The sequence below is a fragment of the Aptenodytes forsteri genome, unplaced genomic scaffold, assembly GCF_000699145.1.
Source record: "Aptenodytes forsteri isolate BGI_AS27 unplaced genomic scaffold, ASM69914v1 Scaffold173, whole genome shotgun sequence".
NCBI classification, from domain to species: domain Eukaryota; kingdom Metazoa; phylum Chordata; class Aves; order Sphenisciformes; family Spheniscidae; genus Aptenodytes; species Aptenodytes forsteri.
The window spans coordinates 3858773-3886046 of NW_008794449.1; the positions used below are offsets into that span (position 1 = coordinate 3858773).

General features: G+C 42.4%; 1 protein-coding gene across 1 annotated transcript in view; it reads left to right on the top strand.

Moving 5' to 3' along the window:
* Positions 1-13534: 13534 nt before the first annotated feature.
* The window catches only part of LRGUK (leucine rich repeats and guanylate kinase domain containing), a 52479-nt gene continuing 38739 nt past the window's right edge, over positions 13535-27274 (top strand). Inside the window, 7 exon segments of the mRNA XM_019474898.1 lie at positions 13535-13615; positions 14374-14455; positions 17765-17889; positions 21338-21481; positions 23899-23979; positions 25416-25502; positions 26150-26256. Of these exon segments, the coding sequence (XP_019330443.1) occupies positions 13535-13615; positions 14374-14455; positions 17765-17889; positions 21338-21481; positions 23899-23979; positions 25416-25502; positions 26150-26256 (707 nt within the window).

The following is a 27274-nucleotide window of genomic DNA, read 5'->3' on the forward strand; positions in this document are numbered from 1 at the left end:
GTTTCCTCTTTACAGCCTCATAATCTTTACTGGATTTTAATTATCACACTATTTTGAAGCCTGTGCCAGACACAATAGCAGAAGTGGAAGGTAAAGCAAATTGCTCTGGTTCCTTTCACAGTTTCACAGGGAGTGCCTCTTCCCTCTTGACATCCTCTTGATTAAGGATGATATAAACCTGCCTGTCTGACGGATATACATACAAATATATGTATGTACACACACGTGCATAGATAGATAAAGCCCCACAGGGATATCATGGTGTGGGTCCCCCCAGCCTCACAATCTGCCATCCATGTGACGAGCACGGCCATTCAGAGACAGCACCGGCTGGAAAGGTTTGCGAGGAGTCGTTCCACTGAGACTCTCTTTTTGCCTTTTATTGGCTGCGTTTTTATTTTATTAGCATGAGTCATAATTGCAAATTTATTTTTGAATGTGGTAGATAGCAATAAAGGGGAGGGCACTCAGACAGGGAGCGGGGGAGAGCTGCCAAGAGGAAATTAGCATTGCAGTAATGTTGATTCAATTGCTCTTAGACAAGCGGGGAGCTTTTCTGGGGGGGAAAGAGAGTCATTTTACGGAGCTGAGACATGGAGAAGTCACATGAATGGTCACTTGCGCACTGATCCTTAGTCCTGGGGATTAATTCCCGTAGGGGGAAACATATTACGATACACAAGCCCTGTCCATCACTGCAGACCTTGGCCACAAACCTGACTGTGCTCTAATTTCAGGAATTTATTACCCAAGGATTCATCCTACCGCACTTTAAATACCCGGTGACCCACATCAATTATATCACAGCAGCAACCTGAGCCTCGGGCAAGGCTGGACGTCCACCGCTGTGTATGTGCATAGCAGGGGATGTTCTGCCCTGAAGAGTTAGCACTCCAAACAGGCGTGATGGATGATAAACTCGAAAGCAAGCTGAGATGCAGGGAAGTCAAATGTCGCTCTCCAGGCCGTGGTCCCCGGTGTACTAGCCCTGCTCTCTCATTACTGGGCAAAGCCATCTCGTCAATCCAAGCTGGAGCTGCCTGTGCCCTGCAGTTCATGTTGTAGCTTTTTGTATCGAATAGGGAGCGTGCTCAGAAATGAGGCATTTTATTTTATTTTCTGTTCCTTCCTTTGCTGATTGGATCTAACAACTGAGCCAGGAAAAAAAAACCAGGTAGCTGCGGCCAGCATATAATCATTAAATTTGCTTTTGGATGACCTGTGTGAAATTCATCAGGAGCGATTTATTGGGAAGTTCATTGCATCGGTGTTCATTATTTACTCTGTTAGGCTTAGGCACAGTGGCAATCAGTGGAGAAAATTGGACTGTTAGGGCCTTGGATTTCAGTGTTTGTAATTTCCTCTACCGAGTTGCAGCGTGAAATACATTTGGCACAGACAAATCACTCCGTCCCCTGCTATAGCTCACGTGCTCATCTGGTGGCGCCCAGCCATCATTGTGGCTCTGACAACTGGAGAGGTGAAAGCAGGTCTGGGGAAAAGAAAAGAGGAATAGAAAGCAGCCTGAATCCCATCCCTGGTGCTGAGCACTTCCAAAGGCCTGCAGTGACTTAAATGAGTATCACGGTTATTTTTCATGCCTCTGCCACCCAGCTGAGGCAAAGCTACTGCTCTGGCTCCTGGTGAAGTCCCCCCTCCATCGCGGGACTCTGATAAGCACAAGCAGGCCAGACCTGAGCTGAGCGGTAGAGGGACTAAAATCCAGGGGATCCGCAAAAGAGAGACTGATGGAGAACTGGTGGTATTTGTATTATACAGATTGCGTTTTCCTGGTCGTCAAGAGGAAGATGCAAGAGGAACTGGCCTGGAGATGAAATACCTCTCTGCCAGTCTCTCCTTCCCTCGGTAGCTGTACTGTTTGCTGGCCCCCTGCCCTATTAGAGACCTCGCAATGACAAGCAGCGACACACAACATTGCAGTGGCTTCGCGATTCTGAATATAGCCAACTCCGTCAGCTCTGTAATAACCAGACATCAGCTCTCTTGTGGTATCTACAGATGTTCTCCAGCAGGATTGGCTGTCAGAGTCTTTGTCCTAAGACAAAGGGACAGTCTTCAAGGCATCTCTGATCCCCGCCTCCAGTGCCTTTTCTGTCCCCTAGCTGGTGGCACATCCCACCACCACCAGCGTGGGACCAGAGGAGAGCAGAGTTTCTGGGACATGAGGGGTTGGGTGCAGACAGGGCGTTGGACTGAAGTAAGGGAGATCTCATCTCCTGGTTGGGACAGAGATTAGGAGGGGGGTCCACTGCCACCTTGCCCTCATGGGCAAAGGCCCCAGCGGGCTCAGACTGCCAGAAAGACAGGGAGCTGATGAGAGAGAGGGAGACCTGGGCTTCCCCAAGCCCCTCTGACCCCTCATCCAAGAATTTTAAGACTATTGCTTTGCTCATGCAGGGTGCTGGCAGCTGTCTCCACATGGGGACTTCTCCAAATTCAAGGCAGCCAGCTCTGATGTGACACACACACCCCCATGCAACTCCCCAGTGGCAAAGCTCAGGGAGGTGCAGCAAGAAACACAAGAGGATCAAGTGGAAATGAGTAAACCCAAGCCACTGGCTGCAGGGAATTGATTTAGGGAGGTTGGCTGTGCTCCCGGCGGGCTGAATGGCAGTAACACAGCCATAGGAATAAGCTGAAGGGAAGGTGTTGAATAGGACGAGAGGAAATGGCCTCAAGTTGCACCAGGGGAGGTTTAGATTGGACGTGAGGAAAAATTTCTTTACTGAAAGAGTGGTTAAACCTTGGAACAGGCTGCCCAGGGAAGTGGTTGAGTCACCATCCCTGGAGGTATTTAAAAGATGTGTAGATGAGGCGCTGAGGGACATGGTTTAGTGGGCATGGTGGTGTTGGGTTGACGGTTGGACTCGATGATCTTAGAGGTCTTTTCCAACCTCAATGATTCTATGATTCTATGACTCACACCTCTGCCCCATCACCATGAAAACTAGGACCTGCAAAGCTGGGTTAAGCACGATTTGAGCAGCATGCAAACTACCTGTTTTACACCTTGCTTCTCTTCCTACTCAGGAGCACCAAGGCAACATTTCGGGTCTCCCCTTCCCCCCTACATCCAGCTGGGTCTTTTTATTGCTTGGTGCTTCTTGGTGAATCACCAAGTGAATTTGCATGGGGCTTCTGCAAGTGCAAAGAGCTATCAGAGTGCTAGGGCTGCCTATAAATCTGCTTTGTGGCATGTGTGGCATGTATTTGGGAGCTGATTGTTTTTATAATTGAATAGTAAATCAATGTATTTAAGGCCAGCGTTCGCCATTAACACTTCTGAGTATGAAATACTCCCTCTGTCAATAGTGGAAAGGTTTTATTAGGATAATAACTGCTGATTTAGAGCTTCAGTTCTGGTTTTGTTTTTTTTTTAGTGCTCAGCTCAGTGTTTGTTGTTCCAGAACCAGGAGAATTTGGGGAATGTTTCACACCACAACCAAGCACCGTTCGAAATGCGACATGAGATTGAATGTCTGGGGGAACATCTCTCACCCTCTGTGCCACATCAGCCCCTTCAGCAATGAGGGAACAGCAGATTAACGCGTTTTCCTTCATTAGCACAGCTGGAGTCACTTCTCACCTGCCTGAACTACTCCATCCCCTTCTTTGAGCTTTCAGCTTGAGAAGCTGAGTGCAGTGAGGGCTCTTTGAGACACATTTTGGGGGCTGAATCTACTTCAAACCACTGATCTTCACTGGGCCAGGTTGGCCATGATGTGGGTTGCCCTTTCTCTTACCCCCCTGGCTACCAGACAGCCATTCTCTTTCCCCTGATCGAACATTGGCCTAGAAGATTTCTCTCTCCTTGATGCATCCAGTAATCCCCCTTCCCACATGAAGAGCAGGAATGTGTCAGATGAGGCTGTGGATAACTGAGCCCACATACTGAGCTGCTGCTCGTTAATCACTCAGAAGAGAAGCCCAGGCATTTAGGAGAACTGTAAAAGTCCCTCATCTGCATGATTAGCTCTTTCCCAGCTGACTACAGAAGAAGGACACTCTTTGAACAGCTCCTGTGTTTTTAGTGATTCCTTAAACGTGAGTACATTACCCCAAAAGCTCTGGGCAACCAGAGACAACCCCTTGTGCCATCCGCCCTCCTCCCTTTAGTGGATTAAGAGAGTCCGCGTTACCGAATGCAGAGAGGTTGGATGGGAGGACACAAAGACATCCACGGGCACGCAGCCACCGACTCCCATGGCGGGGTGACCCCTGCCATGTGGAGGACATGGAGGAGGGAAAGGTTGAGTAAGAGTGATCTGGGCACAGAGATAACAACATGGGACTGGAGGGGATGCCTTGCAGATGGTTGGTCAAATATGGAGACAGATGGTGACATGGGACCTGACAGATCTTCTGTAGCAACTTAGGCAGATGCTTCCTCCCCTCCATAGATCCAGTGGCCACAACGAGGCAGTCAGTACAATGTCCCATTGTGGCCAGAGTGGCTACTTAGGTGAGTAAGGGCTCCTGCTGCTACGACAAACGTTGCTGTGTTATGATGTGAAGCCCCACACCCTGCAGACCTGCGTGTTTGGAGACAGCCATTGGGAGTCCATGAAATCGTGGTGGCTTTTCGGTCACATTCCTCCCCCAAGCCATCTGTGCCTGCTCATCCCAACAGAATGGTTCCTTGTGCAGCCGTGCTGCAAATTTGCCTCCCCAAATTTTGACTAAAAGTGATGTAGTGAGCCGGGAGAGCTGGTTGCAAACAGATGCAGAGGAGCAAGGCAGGCTGGTACAAAGATCCTCAAACAGGACAGGCACCAAAGGAGTCAGACAGCTTGTAGATGAGCTGCAAAAAGATGCAAGCACAGCCCTTTCCCTGGAGGCTGAGACCACCACATGCTCCAGCACACACCACCACCCCCTCAATGACACATACGCAATGAGATGAAGAGCATGGCCTGGCATGTGCTTGCCCTGCGGGTGGTGAAGGCTGCCTGCACGGCACACGGGCTCAAGTTGGATCTAACGCCTGCTGACGCGTTAATAAAGAGCAGCTCATGGGTGGTGTTTGAAGATTATTTACATATACATAATCACTGCTAAATCCACCCCCACCGTGCTCGCCTGACAACTTCAAAGGCACTGGCGCAAAACCAAACCCCACAACTTAGTGCAGCGCCCCTCAGATTTGACCCTTCTCCATGGAGGCATCAGGTGGCTGCCAGCGAATGGCTCTCCGACGTTCCTGTCCAGCCTCGCTTTCCAGGAGCGGCCAGATGGGCACAATAATGAAGCAAACCAGGGGGGCAGGGCAACATTTTGGGGGGTGGGAACACCAAACCCTGCCAGGAAATGGTACCCACCCAGGACCACGGAGAAGCTGGAACTAAAATGTGATGGCAGCTGCTGGGGCCACAGAGGGATGAAGAGGAGGCAGAGGGAAGTGCACAAATCCTTGGCAAGGCATAAAAATGGAAGTGGCTCCCAGAGGAAGATGGACAGGCAGCATTCGACCCTTTGGGATGGCCATGCTTAGCTGTCAGCGAGCAATTTGCGCTATGTGATTTATGGAGGAAAAAAAAAAGCTCAATTTTTCATCCTTTCTGCTAAAGAAGGAGAACATGTCCTGGGTGATCCCCTGGCTGGATGTGCTGTGCTGGACCAGGGATGTGGCACTGGAAGGAGGAGGTCTGGGGTGACATTTCCCACCACCCCAACTATTTTCTGCACCCACCAAAATTACCATTACCACCTAGGCATTTTGTTTCCCCAAGTCTGCTTCTTTTTTTAATGGCCCCATTCAGGAACAATCTGTCTCCAGCCCGAAATACATAAGGCTAATTTCACTCCAGTTGCCATCCCCCATGGGGAGGGGTCTTAAAGGAGCCGTTTCATCCCGGAGCACATGAGCAGGCAGCCGGTCCCTGCACTGCCAAGCCAAACAGATGGGGTGGGGGGAGACAGGGAGGGAGGACAAGTGTGTTTCTGAGGTTTTAATAATGCCTTCTCCTGTCTGAATCATCACAAATCCCAGTGGAAGGGCAGGCGTTTTCCAGATGGTAGGAAATAAACTCTGGGACACTTCCACCATGAGAACTCATTAGCCCTGCTGGCTCTGCTCCAAGCTCGATGGCAGTCCATGTAAACTGTATTTGGACCTGCCCTTTTTCTATCATCTGTTCCCATGAAATCTCCAGCCCATCTTACATGGACAAGCTGCCCAGCTAGCTATTAATTTGATTACGTGTGGCCTTTGCCTCTTGGAAAGCTTAGAGCTCAGGCAAGTATCTTCCCGTAAACCTATTGCATGCTAATCCAAGCATCTCAGCTGCCTTCACGCCACCCATCTGCTCGCCACTCAGTTGATGCTAACCTGCCCACATGGAATCTGGGGAATAGTGAGGTATTTGGCTGGCTTCCAGGTTGCAAAGGCAGAGCACTGGACAAAAACAAAAAAGGCATATATGTATATGCAAGCAAAGGGATTTAAGCCCAGCCACAGCCAGAAGTTACTACTGTGCTTTGCACAGGCTGCAGTGGTGTTCTCTGTCCTACCACACACCCCGCGCACCCCACAAACTGAGGGGGGGGATTCTGCCAGGCAGTATCTGCACTTGGTGGCTGTCACTGCCACCCACCGCAAACGACGGAGCCTCCAGAGCAATCGCGAGGCTCCGAGCCATCCCCTTCTGTCCCGAGTCTCCAACAGCCACCAGATGAGTGACAGGAAAGCCACATGAGCAGTACCAGGTCCTGGTAGGGCTCTGCTGCTGTAGGTGTTTCTGGCTGCAGTAGCAACCTGGCTCGGTAGGCAGGGTGCTCCTCCTTGTGTGGTTGCAGGATCTCAGACTCAGCCAAAGTTGTGATCTAGAATAAAAGGTTCTCTGCAGGTTTGTTTTTTTTTTCTCTCTAAAACCTGGTGCTCCTCCTTGTGTGGTTGCAGGATCTCAGACTCAGCCAAAGTTGTGATCTAGAATAAAGAATAAAAGTCTCTGCAGTTTTTTTTTTCTCTCTAAAACCTCATAGCCGTTCCACAGCACAAAGCTTGCCCAGATTGCAGATAGCTTGAAGCCCTTTAACAGTCCTTTGAACAAGCCCCAGCTAAAGATAGATGTTTCCGCAACTCAGTTGGGTAAAAGGTGTACCACCTCCTATGGGGTGACCCAAGTGCCCTCTGTTTTAAAATGTGGGAGGCACAGTAAGAAAACCCCCGTGCCGGTTGAAAGAGACAGCAGGACTGTCCTGTCTCATTGCAGCAGTGTTTTACACACAGGAAGCTGTTTCGAAGAGGTCTGTGCGGTGTAAGGTGCCACGAAGCAGCCGGTGTTTTAGGTTTGCAGTGAGCACTGGGGATGTTCGTATGGGCTCAGCATTTGCTCTCTGTGTTTCAGCCCACCTGGCTGATGGTGCTTCTGTGCTTGTTGCACGGGGATGGCAGCGGGCAGCCAGAGCAGACTGACTGGTCAGGTGGGGTTCAGCCCTCCTGTGCCATTTGCAGCCCAACGTGTGACTTGACACTGCAGGTGTGTGGTGGGGACAGGCAGCAGTCGTTTCACCCGCGCACTGTGGCGTTGGGCTACCAGGAGGGCACGTGGTGGCTGAAAGCCATGTCCTGTGGTCACAGGGAGTCCCAGCACAGGAAGGAAGCAGGCGCTGATAACCCTGCAGTCAGGGAGTGCAGGGTTCACATCAAAAAGTTACTTTCCCTGTTTGCAGAATCATAGAATCATTAAGGTTGGAAAAGACCTCTGAGATCATCGAGTCCAACTGTCAACCCAACACCACCATGTCCACTAAACCATCTCCCTCAGCGCCTCATCTACACGTCTTTTAAATACCTCCAGGGATGGTGACTCAACCACTTCCCTGGGCAGCCTGTTCCAATGTTTAACCATTCTTTCAGTAAAGAAATTTTTCCTCACGTCCAATCTAAACCTCCCCTGGCGCAACTTGAGGCCATTTCCTCTTGTCCTATCAGAAGGCGAAATCTGCAGATGTAGACTATGAAACGGTGTGGTTTTGACAAAGATAATATCCTAGATACCATGAAAGCTTGAAACAGCTACAGCAGCCATGTAGGGAGGAAGTACTGCTGTCCTCAAGCAGCTCCTACTTCGCTTTGTAGCTCTGATGATTCAGAAATTGTTCTCCTAGATCACAACAAATCCAAAAGCCTCCGAAAACATACTCCCAGATAGGATCCCTCCTTCTCTTTCAGGATTTTCCGTCTTTTCCCAAGCTCTCCAGCCATTGCCTTTGCTGCCTGTTCCTGAATGCGGTCCTAGACGTGTATCATCTGGAGAAGAGCCTTCGCAGGGCAGCCTCTGTGCCCAGAGGGCTGTGGGAGGAGGCACGGGGTGCTTAGTGGAAAAGGAGTAAATCTCATTAAGGATTTTAACATTTATGGCCAGCAAGATAATGAAGGAAGGTAATTTGGGGTAGCTTTATTGCAGTTATCATAATGTTTCCCTGAAGCACAAAGATAAAAATCAGTGGATAATGTCCATAAGGAGTTTTTATATCTTCCTCTATTTTTTATTAAGCAATAGCCATTGCAGTCAAAGACGGGTGTCATTTTACAAACACAGAGAAGGCAATTATGTGACGTTGAAACCCAGAATTACAAGGCTCTCAAGGCTCACCTGGCTGTCATGACCCGTGTTGGGGACCCATTGCAGTTGACAGGAATCCCTTGTCCCTAACATGAAATTGTTTTACCATGAGGAGCAGTGCTCTCCCCATGTTTATCTCACAGGGACCTGTATTTGGAGACATCCAGGCAGATCTTCTCTTCCTCCCCTCCTTTATTTTCTGGCTTTACTTTCTCATTTTACCCTGTTCTGCAACATAAGAAGGCGGCTAGATGATGGACCAGGAATGGGGGAACCCTAAAATGAGGCCTAAATTGAAAACAAAGAACTTTTCTTCTTTTTTTTCTGCACTAATGAACTTGTGGAACTCACTGCCACAGGGCATGACTGGAGCCAAGCGGTTCCTGTGCACAACTCAACTTATCACGAAACATGCTTGCGTAAAACTCTTTAGCGTCTTTGCTTAAGACATATTAAGAGTGGCTTGGTATCTGTAAGATATTTTTTTGTGGCCCAAAGCTTGTTGTTTGCTATGATCAGGGATTTTTATTTCTTCTTCCGAAACATGGTGTGACGAGCTTTCCATTTCCTCAAAGAGGAATGCTAACAAATCAGTAATTTTTAACATGGTGCAGCAGTGATTTGCAGGGCTAAACAAAACCGTCACCCCAGAAAGTTCGCAGCACCGGTGCCCGCTCTAGCAGCTGTCACCCATGGGCGCACTGTGCGCCAAGATGGGTCCACACACTGCCCAAACCCAGATTGACCACAGAAGCCAGTCAGGCTGTGGTGATAAAAAAACAAGACACCAAGCAAAGATATTTCAAAAGCTGTCATTTTACTTCCCCCCTGCTGTGCAACCTGATCGCTCATTATTTCCCAAATGTTTCCAGCAAATTTATATAGATTTTTTCCCACCTGTTCTGAAATTGTAATTTTTTCTTAAGGAAGCACATTACTTCACCATTTCAAACAGCCCCAGACCCTCACCCCAGCAGATGGCTGAGACCTCCAATATCAATTGTCAATGTCACCAGTCCTCCCAGACAAAAACTAGGACAACCCAGACTGGCCTATGGCTAAAACAGTTGACTGGAAGTCAGGGCTGCAGACTCTCTGCAGGGCCCTTGTTCTTGTTACGGTGCTGCTGAGCAAAGCCGCCATCTTGCACAGAGCCCATTTTGGCCTGGGGCTTTGTGGCTGGATAACGGTGCCTTGAAGATTATTTGTCTGACAGTATTGAGTTTGTGTTCAGATCTGGAACACACAAATGGAGGCAAAGCCCTGCTGCGGAAGAGTGGGGAAGAAGAGAAAGGGTGATGGGCGTGGCCATCAGCCATACAAGCATCTCTGCCAGCCGGGTGGCACCGCCTGAGGAGACCGCCTGTGAGGCGGACTACAACTCCCAAAATGCTCTGCGGCCCGGCCGCCCCTACGAGCGAGCCCCGCGCAGGGAACTACAACTCCCATCCTGCACCGCTCCACCCGCCGCTTTCCTATTGGCTGGATGTCGGGCTGGCGCGAATCCCCTTCCCCGCAGGGGCAGTGGCGCTTCTCCCGTCTCCACGACAACAGGAGAGCAAACAAGATGGCGGCGGCCTGGTCGGAGGGGTGACGGGGTGGTGCTCGAGTGCGAAGCACCGATAGCGCAGCTCCCTCCGTGTCCTCGCTTCTTATTACAGGTCATGGCGGGGGGCGAGGAGAAGTGGGGAGAGGGCGGCCTCGGTGAGCTGCTTCCCCCTTCTTATGGGCCCCTGCAACACCTCTCCCACGGGATCCCTGGGAATCTGCCCCAGGACGGGCCCAGCCTACGGCAGCCACAGCTCAGCCTGCCTCACCAAGAGGACAAGCAGGAGGAGGATGACAAAGAGGAAGAGGAGTCACAGCGCACAGAGGTTCAGCTCAGTGCCCCCCAGCTATCTGGGGAGGGGTGTGCTTGTGAAGGAAGAGCCCTTTCCCTCCTTATCGCTCAGTGTAGTTGGGGGGGAAAGAAGGGGGAGTCGATGGGGGCACCAGGTAGTGATTTCTCATTTCCCCAAAGACAGGAAAGGCTGGTTTGGTCTGTTTCCCTTCACCTCTCATTTCTGCCTTTTTTTAGGGTCCCTTCCATCCCTGTGGTGTCCAGGATAGTTCTGGAGTGCCCCTTTTGCTCCTTGCTATATAAAGACTAAGGATAAGCTGGCATATGGATGGCCAAATTAAACCCCTTTCTGTTTATATGCCCAGCCCTGAGATTCAATAAGCCCCTGGACCCAAGTGAATTTTTTCTCCCTGCTCTGCTGGGCTCTGAAGTGTCCACTGCCACAGCATTATCCCCTCATACTTTTACCTAATGGAAATGCATCTGTAGTCTCCATTGCTATAACATGTAGGTGCTATAATTTAGATGGTTACCATTTGAAACATTATTTATCTTTGTCCCTAGATTAGCAGTTGTTGTATGACTTCTCCAAGCTCATAGGAATTTCACAAGCCATTGGCTTATTTTCTCATTAAACTTATGCAGTGGTTCATTAGTGCCATCTGTCAAGTACCCTCTTTGGCAAGGATTGTTCTCTGAAGAGTAGCGCTAGCTGCTCATGCTGAACAAATTTAAAGGGCCTCCAATAATGTGCATATTGGGGTACAACACTGGGGTTATGTTAGTGCTGATTTGCTGAGATGTTAACATCCATAATCAATGTGAGTTTCATGGCTCAATATCTCTGGAAACAGGTCCCATTTAGAGCTGTGCATTTAAACCATAAAGTAAAAAAAAATCCCAACAAAAAATTGTTGAACCTTTTTCAATGTATAGAGCTAGTACGTGATATGTTTCTGCTTATGTGTTTTGAGGGCTATATTCATCATTTTTCCTAATGTGCAGTGCCTTAGTGGGGCGATGGAGCACTGAAAGCAGCATTTGATTGAGGACTTTTATTAAACACTGTTCCCGGCTGCATCCGAAGCAGCCCCCAGATTCTACAGAGTGTGGAATTTCATTTCATAAGTCTCCACTTAATCCATTCTTCTCCCTGCCCCCCCCTTTCTGGTATTTCGTAGGGTCAGTGTGATGGAGTGTTGGATGAAGACACCGTGGCTGAGGGTCTCCACAAGCTGGGGCACTCAGCCCCTGGTATCGAATACGTTTATCTTAATCTGTCGCTTTCAGTAAGTATAAGCAAAGAACGTCATTGTAAAGTGCTTCTCTGCTCAAAGGTTTCCTCTTTTTAACAGCAAATAGTTGGTCTAGTAAAAAAAATTTCAAGAGGCAGATTTTTGTCTCTACCTGTCAATGCTGTTTCGTGTACACGGGACTTTTGACAAGACACATGGCTCCTGCTGACAACTGCCATATCGGCATTGTTTTGTTCACTTAGTAGCAACAGGAGTAACATTTTGCCTTACCCAGTCTTTGGGTGTGAAAATGTATCTTCCTGCTTCAGCCAGCTGGAGAAAAAATAGAGGAACGTGCTAAACGTGAGAATGCTGCATTCATTGTCCCTTTAGAAAGTTAAAATAGTTGTGTCTTTTTAAAGATTACTTGCTGCCGCTCCCTTTTCTATGCAGCCTTGTTTTTCTGGCATTTTTCCTAGCTACAGCTATCTCTCCTGGTTGTGTTTTAAAGTCGTCTTTTGACATTTTCTCCATTCGTGGCTGGTCTGCAGGTCTAACATCACTTTCTGTATATGTCATCCTGCTCTGACACATCCAGCTGGAGGGACCTTGGGGCACCTCTTCAATGTCTCCTGCTACTGTGTATCTCTTGGGAGAGTGGGTGAGGTTATACAGCTAGTTATTAAAGTATCTGCTTTTTTTTTCCAGGGTCGTGAGTTAAGTGACATTAACATTCTCTCCAGATACGTTCACCTACAAAAGCTGGAACTTTCATATAATAAAATTAATGGTATGTAGTAAATACACTAGTAAATTCTTGGGTTGTGAAATCATTTAAGATGAGAAATGCACTGTACCATATAGCTTTATTATCACAAAGCCTGGTCTACATTTTAATGGCGTAACTGCTCCAGCTCTACAGGCTGAGGCAATGGCTAGATCTTCTTGAGAATGATGTATGGACCGTTCAGACAGCTGTACCAGCATATGCTTATCAGTGGGAACATGGAGATTATTGTCCAGTTTATTATCCAAATACGGAAAAGCAAGCAAGCATGTCAATACAAGATTAAGGTTGAGATTTTACATGTGCAGATGTCATAATATTTAAAGTTATGTCTGGTACAGTTTTGCCAGCCTTGGGCTTTCCTTTGTCAAGGTTTCCCATTGGTGACAAAATGTAAAAAATTATATCCTGGATTTAGAAGGTAACAAATGGACACTGGGGTACACTCCATCATCTTCTACTCCTTCCCTCTCCCTTGTACTCCCCAACTCATTTTTTAATTTAACAGCAAAAGGAATAAGCTGTGATGGCAGCCTGTTGCATTATTTCTTTCAAGTTCATTTCACTTGAGGTGCTGGAGTCCAATAATAGCAGCACTTTTGTAAGGCAGCACTTCTTTGTGCTCATTTTACTAACAGTTTGTCTGTGAAGGCTAGGTCTGAACAGAGCAGGGACTTTTCCATAGCAACTAGTCATTTAGTCTTCAGTAGTGGCCTAAATACTTTTCTCCACTAATTAATAACTTAGGACAGAGGTAGTCTCTCTGTCATTCTAGAGGTAGCTAGAATATCAAACTATATTCTGGCTTATAGACAAATCAGTTGACATAATGGAAATTTAATGTAGAACTTGAATATTTATTCCTCGTGGTTTAGAACCATATTTTTTTCTAGTAGAGGGTGTTAATATATCTGATTTCTGCATTTCAAACATTGCTTTCTGAATGTGTAACTACAAATTGATTCTTGATTGCTATAGGACATAATTATCACATTTTGACATGATGATCTCTGCATTTACCTATGCATTCATGTACAGGATTTGACATTTTGTTTTGTTACTAGATCTTTCTTGTATCAGTCACATGCCTCACTTACTAGAACTGAATGCTTCCAACAATGAATTGACTACATATTTCATTTTTAAACCACCTAGAAATCTCAAGGTAAGTTGCAAAAAATGCATTTTATAGGTTTAAATTCAAAATGGTTTTCTAAATCTAATTTAGACATTGTATTTGGACATGTGCAAAAGCGAATTTTTATGCCCGCCTTATTCTTCTTTCTTACCTCATTTGACATTTTAATCGCTTTTCCAAATGTTTGGGTATTTTACACTGCATGTTTCAGTCTTTAATTTTCTTTCACACTCTGAACCCTGGCGTGCCATGGGAAGGTGTATTGTACAGCTAACTGTTCTAGCCAGAGGTAAACATAGCCAGAATTTTTTCCTTGTTTGTCGAATTCATCAGACCTTTAGTGGGATCAGTTCCTGCCTTTCAAATTGACTGGTGCCAGTCGTTATTGTGAAACACGTACTTGAAGTGTAGCTGTGTGCTAGTCTTCCCTTTGCTGTTGTTTTCTTGTTGCCCACTTTGGGTTATAAAAAGCAGGAGGTTGTTTTGAAATACGTCCTTTATGTATTTCTCTGTCTTCTTTGTTAGTTTTTTTAATATGTATGCATAATTACAGGACCATTAATGATAATGTTGGAAGAACGTGTAGTTTTGGAATTTCCCAAAATGTGAATTCTATGTGTCATAAGAAAGACCCTTTTTGTTTATGTCCCAATATTAATATTAATTATCTTCTTATTTCTTCCACACCCTTGATCGCAAGTTTAATGTAACAGCCGTTTAGTTTCACAAGACAGCTGTAAGTGCTGAAGAAAAAAAAGTAACTTTCTGTCTCCTTTTTTCTTTAGGAAGTAGATTTTTCACACAATCAAATACCTAAAATGCAAGATTTGTCGGCATACCAGTCACTTACTAAACTCTTGCTGGATTGTATCCTTTATGGAAACTTGAATGGGAGAAAAGTTGCTTGGTTGCTTTCTGAACAGCTGCTTGCTTCAAACAGATACCTGTTTTCTTTGTATTTTTCCTTCACGTCAGTTTTGTCTTTAGAAGCAAGATTAAACACTGTAATTCTGGTGGTGAAACTGATCTTAATTTACTTAAGCATGCCTGGTGTTAAAGGTGTTTGTGTGTACATGTAAGGTATTAGCCTGCTAGAGGAACACAAAAAAACCTCCACTTTGCATCATGTAAAACCAAAAAACTGACATGTCACACTGTCTTTGCATGGCAGAGGTAATAAATAATCCCAGTATTTTTATATAAGAAAGGTTAATAGGAAATCAGCTTGGAACACTAAGCTCCCTTAATTGAAAAAGTTGCATGTTGTTTAATCTCAGACATAGCTAATTACGCAGGGACTGTAGAGGCTTTGTGGAGGACAAGGCTGTTTAATGACAACGAATAGAATCTTTAAGTGAGAGAAAACTTCCTGGAGTGTGCTGAGGGAAGTACACAGAGCGAAGGTGTTCTGCTACGCACCTTCCACGTTCTCACTGTGGTACCCAGTTTGTGGGATTAGAAACACTGTTCTGGCAGAAATCAGACAAACATGAACCTGTAGATTAAGTTTCTTCATTGCTTACTTCTCCAAGGCTGTCCATAGCACTCTTAGTCTCCCTAAAGATTCTCTTAGCTTTTCTGAAAGGTCTTCTGGAGTTTCATGTTGACATGCTGCCTTACCTACAATTGCTTCCTGAGGGCTCATGAACCTTTCCTCTTTGCCTCATAAATTGCATCCTGATTTTCTGCTCTCTGAAAAGGAGAAGACAGCAGGCTGTTGCAGTTTTTTCTCTGTCTCTTGTCCTCGAAGTAGCCCATTACCAAACGATATTAATACAATGCCTTTTTCATGTAGGAGCAGATAAAGCATTTGCAGGGCGTCCAGGTTTCGTTATTCACACGTTTCACAAGGTGTGCAGGTGACATGATTCTTGTCAGAAAATGGCATTGAGACACCATCCCTTTGCAATTCTAATTTTCCATCACAGAGCAAAAACCATACAGCAAAATGAAAAGGAAAAAAGATCAAGAGATTTGTATTGTGGATCTGAATCAGTAATTTTTCATTTGGTTTCAATGCAGCAGCGTGCCATCTTCAATTTCTTCATTTGTCAATGAAGATGCCATTGAAATGGGGAGAAAAACTGTTTCATGCGTACAGTTGCAACAGGACCCTCTGAAATAGAAGAAAATGAGTGCAGAATTTAGAAGTGCAGAATTTAGAAGTGCAGAATTTAGAATAGCAAAATGGCACTGTTCCTAACCCATGTCAAGCACTCCTCGACGAAGACATGGCAGACAAAACAAGCTGTTCTTTGTAATCGTAAATGAAAATACTATATTAAATGTCATACAGTAGCAGAAATGTTTGGCATGCATTTCTTGTTGACAGTAACTATTTCTTACCATATTTAAGTGAATTATGATGCAAATGGTAAGGTCATTGTAACTTTCTTCTGACAGGTGCAGACACAAGCACACCTGACAGGATGATAAGTGAGTTTTCAAGGAGGAAACTGCCCAAACCAGAAAGGGAGACAGCTTGGGCAATAATATCTGACAAAGCATTATAGTGAGTCATTAAAAGACTAAAACTGATCATATTAGTTTTTAGTGCTGAGCAATTTGCTGCCTCATATTGATGCTTATGGCTTAAACAATATTTTTTCCTTGCCAAAACTTTTCCTCCTCAGCTGAAAGAGAAGCAGTCCCATTTTGCATGCAAATCAATGAATATCTGTCAAATATCAGTGCCTGTGGATGGTTTTGGTTTCTTTTCTAAATAACAAAGACAGCCTAGTGTGAGGTTCTATGAAAAGATAAATCTGTGCTTACCAGCTCATTTCTCCTCCTCTCCTTCCCCGTCTAGGCCTGTGAGTGTAGAACTTAGGTAGCGTACAATTAAGTCCTTAGGTAGGAATGCAGTTAGGAAAAAACAGAGTTAGGTCACAGATATTAAAGAGTATTCTGCTGGCCCTGGCTAAGCTTACATTTTGTTTGGTTACAATATCATTCAGACTGAGAGAAAAAAAGTCCTGATAATTGGTCTGCTGCCTGGTAAGACTAGAAATGTGAATGAAAATTCACTTGCCCCTCTTTGCAGGCAGAGTTCATTCTCTCAAGTCAATGAAAAATGTTTTATTCTGTGATTGCCTAAAGGCATTTCTCTGTGTCCTGCATATTCTGGCTATTTTTTTCAGTTACATTTCTTGTTTTTTTATGTAACTAGTTCCAGCTTGGACACTTACAATACAAGTGCAATTCTTCTTGCCTAACCAAACAATTAGATGCCTGGATCAGAGTTACCTGATTTCGGTACAGTGGAGAGATACAGAGTCAGGTACCTCTGCAGTTCATCCCATTGTAAGAGAGCAATCTGAGATAGCTTGTTGTCAAAGGAAACATGCTTTGTTTAAGGAATCTGGGTAGTTATGTTAATGCTGAAGTTTGCTGAGAGGAATCCTAACTACTTTTACTGCTGGTTTTGAGATTAATGTTAATTTAAAATACACTTTCCCCTTTCAGTACAGATGGCCAGTATAGAACAGGTATAAATTAGTGAAATAGCCCCATATAGTACTATCGCCTGTTATTACTTGGATAATTTGTGTATAAAGATTGAAGGTCAAGGTCAGTTTGGAGCCATGTTAAGTACTCCGTAGACATAAAAAGATCGTGCCTTCCTCTGATGACTCAGCCACGTGCCTGTATTCTACAGCTGACCTCACATGACTGGTGCCCAGTAAAAGTCAAAGGCATAAAGACCCCTATGTTTTAGCCTGTGCATATGCATCTGATGAGACGACCAGAGATTTACAGCATAGTTTTGCAAGATGCTGGCAAAGTAGTTCCTTCCCCACACTCCTGTTCCCCCATTTCCACTACTTTCTTGATTTGCCATTAGCCCGGTTATGCCAGCTTGAAGGGCTGCACTGTAAACCAGATCACAGAAATTATCTGAGTTAAAAGCTCCTCCAAAAAGGAGGAGAGGATGTTTCTAGCTGGATCAGTGTCGCTTATCCTGCAGCCCCGCAAAAAGCTATGTCAAACAAGGAGGCAGTAAGCTTCAGAAAGGGGTGGGTGTGAGCAGCCAGGATTTTAAACTACTTAGCATGAAGCATTTGATGTCCAGCTCCCCTTACCATAAAATTCAGCTCCCTTGGCTAATTTAGCTACTGATTATTGCTAAGGTTTTGTGTTCAGTTATTTTCCTTAAGTGCAAAAACCTCTGTGTAGTTAATAACATAGAGGAGATAAGAGGACTGGAGAAGTGTCACAGTCTGACTCATCTTAGTTTGTCACACAACAGACTCATTGCAATCAGTGGCCTTGAGAATTTACCTATCAGAATACTCAATCTGGTAAGAAAGACGTAATTCTAGTTGTTTGCCTGTCTATCTTTTATCAATATATCAATGCCTTAATAAATGTGAAGGTAATTACATAACAAATTTTCAGAGATATGTATAATACTGGACACATTTTTTTATTAATACAGGATCATAGAATGATATAGGTTAAAAGGGAGCTGTGAAGGTCATCTGATCCAGCTTCCTGCCCAAAGCAGATCCATCTTCAGTGGAGGTTGCTCAGGGCCTGTCCAGCTGGGTTTTGAATTTCTCCAAAGATATTTTGCATTTGCTCTGCGTAGGTTTTGTTGTTACTTAGGTGATGTGCAAGAAGTTACTTACTGTGCAAGTCCCACAATACAAACAGTGAAGATTTTTTTTAAAAAGTACATTTCCTCATAAAGTTGTGTTCATGACAGCAGTGAGCTGAGACAGGAGAGGGAAAAGCGAGGACTGAGAAGCCTGCATTCATTTTAGAAACCAAGTCAAGTTTAGTATGCAAATCTGATATGTTATTAAAGGATCTTTGTTTAATTTTTTTAAGGATCTTGTAATGAGATTGGAAGCTTTATATTGCCAGCTTTCCATCAAGATATCTAGGGTATATTTGTTTAAATACAACATTTCTAGGTTATATTTCTAGATGCTTTAGCGGGATTTATCTTATCTGGCTTCAGTTTTCTGCAGTGTAGACAACTGCATGTGAGCTAGTTGTTCTCTCCTGCCTCAAAATTCAGTGGAGAGAAATGGACACTTAAAATACTTCATTGTTCTGATCCAGCTGCTGACACCTACATTAACACAAGATGCATCAGGCCTTGGAAGTGCCTGTTTCTCTCTGTTGGTTATGAAGATAGCCAAGGATAACTAGCCCAGATAGACACCTCTGTCTGTCAATGCCTACGCTTGTTGGCATGCATCTTGCTCTTTTACAGGTCTTGGGAAGGCATTTATCTCAGTGTTCCTCAGTTCCATGTTTGTAAAGTGTCCTTAATAATACCAATGCTTTCTTCTAAATCATTTCGAGATACTTAATAGGTTAAGAGCCATCAATATAGAAGTTGTGCAGAAACACAAGCAAAAAGTATTTTTAATGCAATTCAGTTGGTATAAAATACAACAGGCTACTTCTTAATAGGTTTTACTTTGTAATAATAATTTTAAAAATATTTAATGGGATTTTAAAAATGAGTACCAAAAAACTATACATATAAATATGCTCGTATTTGCTACATTAGTCTTAAGCACCTACATAAATATTTTAGGTAAAGCGAATGACTCCTTAATCAAGAATAGAAATATTCTTTTCCAATCCTTTTAAAATTTTAAAGATTTTTCTTCTGTTCTGTAGTAATTGATATAGAAAAGAGTAACTAAGGTCTGTACCCATCAAGGCCTGATTGGCCCTTGTACTTATTACTGCTTTGATATTCAGGAAAGGTATTCACGTTTAAAAGTGGACAGTAGTATGTTTTGAATAATATATTCAAATAGTGTTCAGTAACGTATTTTTAATATACTTATATTTCAGATATATAATACCTTCAGTAGCTTCCAGTTACGGCCTTAGTGGCAATAAAACTGAATTTTGTCTCATTTTTAGTGGATAAGATTAACTCAGATTGTCATACTCCTATAGTTCATTTCAGAACTTTTAGACATGATTTTGCCAATCTAAGCTGACAGGAAGATCTTTTCTCTAAAGGCTTTCTTCGGGGAGAACTACAGTAAGTCGTTCAACCACTGTGTGCACTGATTTCCTCATCTGTTAAAAGGCCTAATAATAATTCTGTTAGTAATGATTATATGTGCTGTAAGATGTTTTGGAGGTTGTGTTAACAGCTAAACCTCATTAATATGAACATGTTCTTCAGTTTTGGTTCTTACATGCTGACATGATTATTTATACAACTGCTTGTCTTTTTTAATTAGCAAAGTAGACAGTTATGTGGAAATTATGTAAATAGACAGATTTAGCATAGCATTTTCTTTTACTAATTATAATAAAATGCAGTTCTTTTTTCATGGCAGCAGTGATCCCCTCTCTTCCCATTGATTCAGCTTTATTTTCCTTTTTCCCTTGAGCTTTTTAGGTTGAAAGAGTAGTAAGGTCTGAAGTTTGGAAGAAAGGCTTCAAAAACTGTAAATACTGCCTAGCTATACTGAAAGGCCTTTATTCTGCTTATGTTTGCAAAAAATGAGAAGTGTAGCTCTAATGAACTGGACTCTCAGGAATTTTATGCTTCGCAAAAAAGGATCTCTACACAAATCCCTTTTGTTCATAGAATTTTATGTGCACCTCTTGCGTAGCATTTTGCAACTAGAGCTCTGAGCTGTATCGTATTAAACAGAGGTCTAACGAAGAACAGGAAGAGAAGAGGGAGCCTCCATGCTATTAATAACCTAATTAAACATTTAAAAGTCAGGAAAAATGTCAAGGACAGACAACTGGATTAACATTAGAGTCAGCTGGCTTATTTATTTCGATAGTTCCTAAATATTTATTAATAGAATATGAGGCTTCTAAGCTTTCAGCACAAGGTGATGCTGATGGAAAAATATAACTTGCAAGGTTATACAGAAAGAATCGTGCTGAGAGGCCATCTGGGTATGTGTGGCCACTGGGACAAAGATGAGTACAGAACCTAGCATGTTGTACCTATTTGGAGTTCGTAGCAGAAACGAGTATATGATTTGTGAGGCCCTGAGAAATGAAGCCATCTGGTGTCCGGGGAGAAATGTAGGTCTTTTATCTTGTACCTTGTTTGGAAGGAATGTAAAACAATGGTAGTTGGTTATGAGTTCTCAAAAGCTTGGGTCATTTCTTGTGTTAGAGTCTAGATGAACTTATAGTAACGTGGGTTTGTTGGGTTTTTTTAACATTTCTGTGCATGCTGTCACTGACAGTAGATAAAGTCTGCCTTCATTTAGTATGCATTCAGATGAACTTGTGTATCCTAGAGATATTTTTATAGACTGCCTGTAGTCCAAAGAAGACAGTACTGTATTGTTCTGCCATAATATTTTCATTATTTATTCTGTAATCATAAGTGTAAATTTAACCATGATTACAGAGGGAAATTCTATGTATTTATGTATATATATTCTATAATTTTATGTGCATATCTATTTTCTAAATTTTGAGTTGGATAGTGACAAGAGTATCTTTTAGCCAGTATCAGCTCCAAAAGAATGCTAGAGCTCTTTTTATTGCTGTTGTCTCTCGCTGCTATTCAAGGTGATTTGAAGAAAAGTTAATCAGAAGATGGCTGATTCCTTTTTCCTTGAGCAGTATGGAAAGCTGTAATATGTCATCTGAAGATGAAGATGGGGCTAATGCATAAAAGGCCTATTTGTAATAGGATTCTCAATAATAAAATTAACTCTGTTCTTCCTCAGGAATGTTGTTTTCCATCTGTAGAACTGTATCAACAGTTTATATGTTTTCATTTCCTTTTAGAGCTCTAACCGGATTGAGAAGATAACTGGGTTGGACAGCTTGAAAACTCTACAGAAGCTGGACCTATCTAGCAATAAAATAACTAGTCTAGAAGGCTTGGAGGAACATGATCTACTAGACATGATCAACCTAGAGGATAACCAGGTAGCATACTTAATATTGATCTCAGCTTTTTCTAAGAACGCATAATTTTTTTTTTCTAAAATTCAATCCCTTTAAGGCTTAATCAAAAAATCTTACAACACTGCAAGAAATGAATATTAGAAAAGTTGACATTTTTTCCTTTGGTATTTTACTGCAATACTGTTTCACATGTTGCTTGATAGTGTACTCCTCAGGTCTTATTTAATATCTCTAGATGGGTTTATCTTCATGTAGGTATCACTTCTGTAGTATTTAGTGCTCACGTACATAAAGAACTAACAGTGCTCCCTTGGGTGGATAAGACAGGGATGAGTATGCAGCTTTTTCAGCTTGATTATTCTTGAGGATCTTTACTTACATCACAGCTTTTCAACTGCCAGGCCTCAGGAGGGTTTGCTAATATCTCTCAGCCCAATTTTATGACCACAGATTCTTCTGAGCTCTCAGCTGGAAACTTCCTGTAAGGCAGAACTGCATGTACTCTGTTATAAAGTGGCTTTTGTTATGCAGCAGAATTTTCACTGGAAGTACAATGATACAATCCAACTCATTTGTATTTGAATTTTGAAACTCAAGCCATATATACATAATACTTTTGATATTGAGCTTCCAGGGTCCTTAACTGAAAAGACCATCAATTCATGAATCATTCTGACATCACAGACAGATCTGCATGTGAAAAAAAAATCTAAGAAAATAAGAAATAAAAATATAAACCAGGAATTGAACATTTTCTGTCATTTTTCCCCACTTGCAACATAAATTTACAGGATTTAATTCAAGACACTATGAATTCTTTTTCTCACACTGTGTTCAGGTTGACATTTAAAGGTACATCAATTGCACAAGACAGGAAACTAATAGTGTGGTTGCTGTTAGCATTAATAACACCACTTCCATTGCCTCATATAGTTTCCACTGTTCTTTACGGCGTGCAAAAGCTATTAATTTTACCTCATCAAAATTTGCCTCTTTTAATGATGTTATTGAAACTGTTTAATGAGTCACCATTTTTTGAACATTTCCTTCTGAAGAATAATTTGAAGATAATTTAATTAATTAACACAGAAATATCTGAGTTACTTCAGCTCACTATCACCCAGAGTGATCCTAAATGCTTGATTTTTCAAAAATGGACACCACAGGTTTATCTGCAAACCATGTCTCTCATATACATGTTCAGTGATTTTCAAATGTTGACTGTTGGCATTCTATGATTTATTTAGGAAATCCACCCAAATGACATTTTACTCGGTCAAAACTGTTCTGCGGTGGGCTTCTTGTTATCTCAAAATGAATATTGGGTAGGCCATGGTTGAGGTTTGGTTTTAGACACTTTAAATAAGCTGAGTATAAGTTAGGGATAGAATCTGAAGTCTTCTAGGTTCAGTCTTTCAGCAGTGGAGGAAAAACAGGTATCCTTACAAGGCAGTTCATCCCAGCCTACTGTGGATCAGATGACCTCTGGAACTGCCTCTCTCCACTGATTATAAAGTGAGGTTAAGCGACTGACTTGGGCTAACTTAACAGATGGCTAAAATGAGGCGATGTGAATTCCATTTGACCCATTTTGTTTTAATTGAGCCTTACAACTGTTCGCTCAGGGTCTAGCGTGAGTGCCTCTAGTGTGACACTGCTTTGGGCACACAAACTTTGATTAATCCCTCTCCACTGATTATAAAGTGAGGTTAAGCGACTGACTTGGGCTAACTTAACAGATGGCTAAAATGAGGCGATGTGAATTCCATTTGACCCATTTTGTTTTAATTGAGAGCCTTACAACTGTTCGCTCAGGGTCTAGCGTGAGTGCCTCTAGTGTGACTTTGCTTTGGGCACACAAACTTTGATTAATCCCACGTAACTTTTAATGCTTACCTGATGTGCCTGAGTGCAGCCAACCCAGGTTTCTTTTGTGGATAGATGACACCTTAAGCGGAATGCATCACCCTCTGGACACAGACAGCCAAGGACAACTATGCTGATGCTTTTCAGTCAAGTGCTGCAAGTTAGGTAGGATGAACTTGAGCTCCAGTGAAAAGAAACTCTTCTTAGAAGGAATTATTTTTTTGCTAGTCAACTGAAGTGCAAATATAACTGCAGAATTGCCTCACTTAAGCACATCAGCCACATAAAAGCTAAATGTGTTAGGGCTTGACATTTGAAAGAACTGGGAAAACGCAGGTGGTTTGAAATTGCTGTCTGTATTATACTGTTTCTCCAGCTAACATCGAAGTTGTCTGCCTTTTGTGACTAGAAGTGCCTTATTGAATGCAGTTAACATGTATACCCATTTTGTGAGTATAATGAATTTTTTTTATGTCCAGATTTTAAGAGCAGGGATTAAAGTACTTTTTTCCCCCATAGTTATCATGGATTCTGTTGCTGCTGATTTATGCTCTGTTTCTGTCACTAATTAGATTGCAGAGCTGCGTGAACTTGAATGTATTGAAGATCTGCCTCTCCTCAGAGTTTTAAATCTTTTAAAAAATCCTGTACAGGTAAGAAAGTACTAAAGAGGAAGCCAAAACTAAGAACCTAGAACTGCTGTTTTGGGTCACGCCAGAATCTATATAGCCACAGTTTCTATCTCTGAGAGTGGCCAGCTCATTTCAGGCAACGAGTACAAGAAATGATGAGTGATGGTTTCCCTGGCACGGTTACCCACCTTTGTCTGGGAACTTTGTCTGAACCAAAGCTGCATATGAATCATTGTGTTTCGTATGTAGTAAATCCATGAATTTTATTAATTCCATTTGTGAATCCATTTAAGTGTTTGTACTCACAGTATGCCGTGATTTTTGTTTGGGAAAAGATCCCCTTTTTGTTTACTTTGAAGGTCTGTACTTGATTGTTCCTGGGAAAAGCTCAAAGGAACTTAATAGTACCCCTTTTAAAATCATGTGTCTCTGGAATCTGTATCTTCTTTTCTTCTTTAGGATTTACTCAGTTCTCATTTATGGCTCCTGTAATATTCCTCAATTAATGAATTAAACATCCATTTTATCAACAACAATGACATTTGCAAAATATCAGAAATTCTGACTTTGACTCTGCATTTGTAATTTGTCCTGAGTGATCAAAGACGATTCTATCCTGACTTTTGTGATTTCTAAATTATGATTGAATTTTACAGTGATTTCCATTGTCAGAGAGAAGAAAAATGTTAAGGGTTTAACTTCTCCCTTCTGAAATTGCCAGTTTTGTATTGGCTTTCGTGAGAATGGTCTGTCGTGGCACACCGTGAAATTAGCATGAAAAAATACCCAAAATAGGCTGCCCCTGGTCCTCCGTGATCTGAAAGCCTTTTTCTGTTTAGATGTCCTTCCCCTAAGCAAAGTCTGATCCTATTCCTTTCAATTACTGTTTTAATAACTTATACATGCAACAATCACCTTAAGATGACTCTCTGAATTTCAGTTGTTTTAACAGGACCTTACTGGTTTTAGAACTAAGAAGCTTCATTAATTTGTCAGCATCAGCTTTTTAATTAGATTTTTAATTTTTTTTTTACTGTCTCAGACTTAAAAGCATATATGATGATGAATTTATAATGCAAATTCTCTTTTAAAGTTCCTACAGTACTACTAAGGTTAAAAGTATTAACCATAGTTTATTACATAATCCCAGTACAGATAATGCTTTTGGTTCTCCAGCAGTCTGTCTTGGTGTTCTAGTGGGTATGGTGGTGATTTTTAAATTCCCACCTTGACCTTTTGAACAATGTATTGCAGACTTTTGAACAACTATTAGCTTTTGTTGCAGAAGCTAAGCTTGGGGGCGGGGGGGGCAATTTGTACAGTGTATTGACATCCTTCAGGGTAAAAAGCTTTTTGTGTTGCAACGTATTAAGGCCAATTTAATTTCAACCGTTTGAAATTAAATATTAGATTGATGAAGTTAAGTACTTTATGTCAAAGTGGAAACTGTCCTTCAGGAACAAACGGATTATTGGCTCTTGGTGATTTTCACGTTGCTCCAACTAACAGAACTGGATCTCAAGAAGATTTCAGTGGAAGAAAAGGTATGTAAACATCATGTCATTCTGGAATTTTTCTAAATAAAGAATATAAAAAACTGTGCATGCAAATGTAGCTTTGTAGTCATTTGGGTGTGACAAATCTCCCATGTTTCAGCCCCCAAGATAGGCTACAAATTCAGAGACTTTTGCTTTTAAATCCAGACATATATTTGCAGAATTTCTGGAGCAGCTGTGGTACGTAAAAATGCAAAGCTTACCTAAAAGCTTTGTTCAGTGAAGAAATTTATTTAGCAGCCATTGTTACTCAGCTAGTGAATCTAAACAGGCACTACATTCATGGAATACTCTGAATTCTTCCACCAGCACTGAGAGGGTGTAAATTAATGGATAATTAAAATCTAAGGAAAATTATTTTGTATCTTATGTGGCATCCTGTTTTCTTTCTAGTAAAAGGTTGAATATATTAAAGATAGTAAGCTACGTCTGGCTGTCTTCCATCCATCTATCAAATTATGCTTAATCCCCTGAAAAGATTTATGTAGTGGAGTGCTCACAGACAACCCAAATACCAAGACTGACCCTCATAAATATGAAGCCATCAGTATTCATAGTGATCTGTGAAGCATATTGCAGCTGGAAACAATTACATCACTGCTCGTCTTTCTTTTGGCCCTAAACCGTGGAAACAGGTTGCTGCTGTGAATAAGTATGATCCTCCTCCAGAAGTCGTTGCTGCTAAAGATCATATGACTCATGTTATGTATAGCGTGCTGCAGCCCCAGAGAATCTTTGACAGGTAAGCTTACCTCCACTTCACATCAGCTCCTGAGGGTGGCACTCAAGTAAAGCAGAATATGTTGTCATATTTAGAGGGGCATTCTTCTGTCCCTCTCTCATCTCTAAATTAATCTAATGAAGAAGAGACATTCCACAGTATTCTGGTAGCAGCCTGGAAATTAGGCAAATCTTATTTGGTTGAAATTGATTATGAAATTAAGTTAGTCATTCACCTCTAAAGTCTGAGACAGATTGTCCACAGCTCCGTTTCTTTTAAACAATCTGTTGAAACAGATGGCCATTTGCACCATAAATGAAAGATGCAAAAATTCTATCAATACCCAAAGGCAATTTAAAAATATCTAGAGGGAGAAGAGAGCTGTAAAACATTTCTTCCTATTCTGCTTCTTCCTTCTCTTCACACTATTGGCATCCCATTGTGAGGAAAATGGCTTTATTTTGTGGCTTTGGGGCACATTTTATATTCATAAGATGAAATTTTCAAGTTTGTACTCCGGGAAGTCCAGCTACTTCTGCCTTTGGGAGGAGACGATGCTGACTGCCGCTTAAAGCACAGAAGGGAGAGGCAAATCAACGTTCTTTTTCCAACATTGCCATTGCCATGCCAGGTGACTTCTCTCAGTCTCATTTCTCATCTAGAAAATGGAAATAGCCATACGTCACAGCTCTGAAGATGTGTTACGATATTTGCTTGATGAATGCTTGGAAAATGCTTTGACATACTCTGATGGAAGATACTATGAAGTATACGTGGCTTATTATTATATTGGCTACAGTGGGCACTGAGATCAACTTTTGTGTCCCACACCCTGTTTTAGCACCATTTTGGACATCTTAATTCATAATGGGTAACCTGATTTAAGATCCATGATTTAGTAACTCAGAAATTTATATTTTTAGAATATCTTTATTACAAGTCTTGTGTTTTCTGGGATTGTCGATGAAAGACAAAAAAAAAAAAAAAAAAAAAAAAAAAAAAAAAAAAAAAAAAAAAAAAAAAAAAAAAAAAAAAAAAA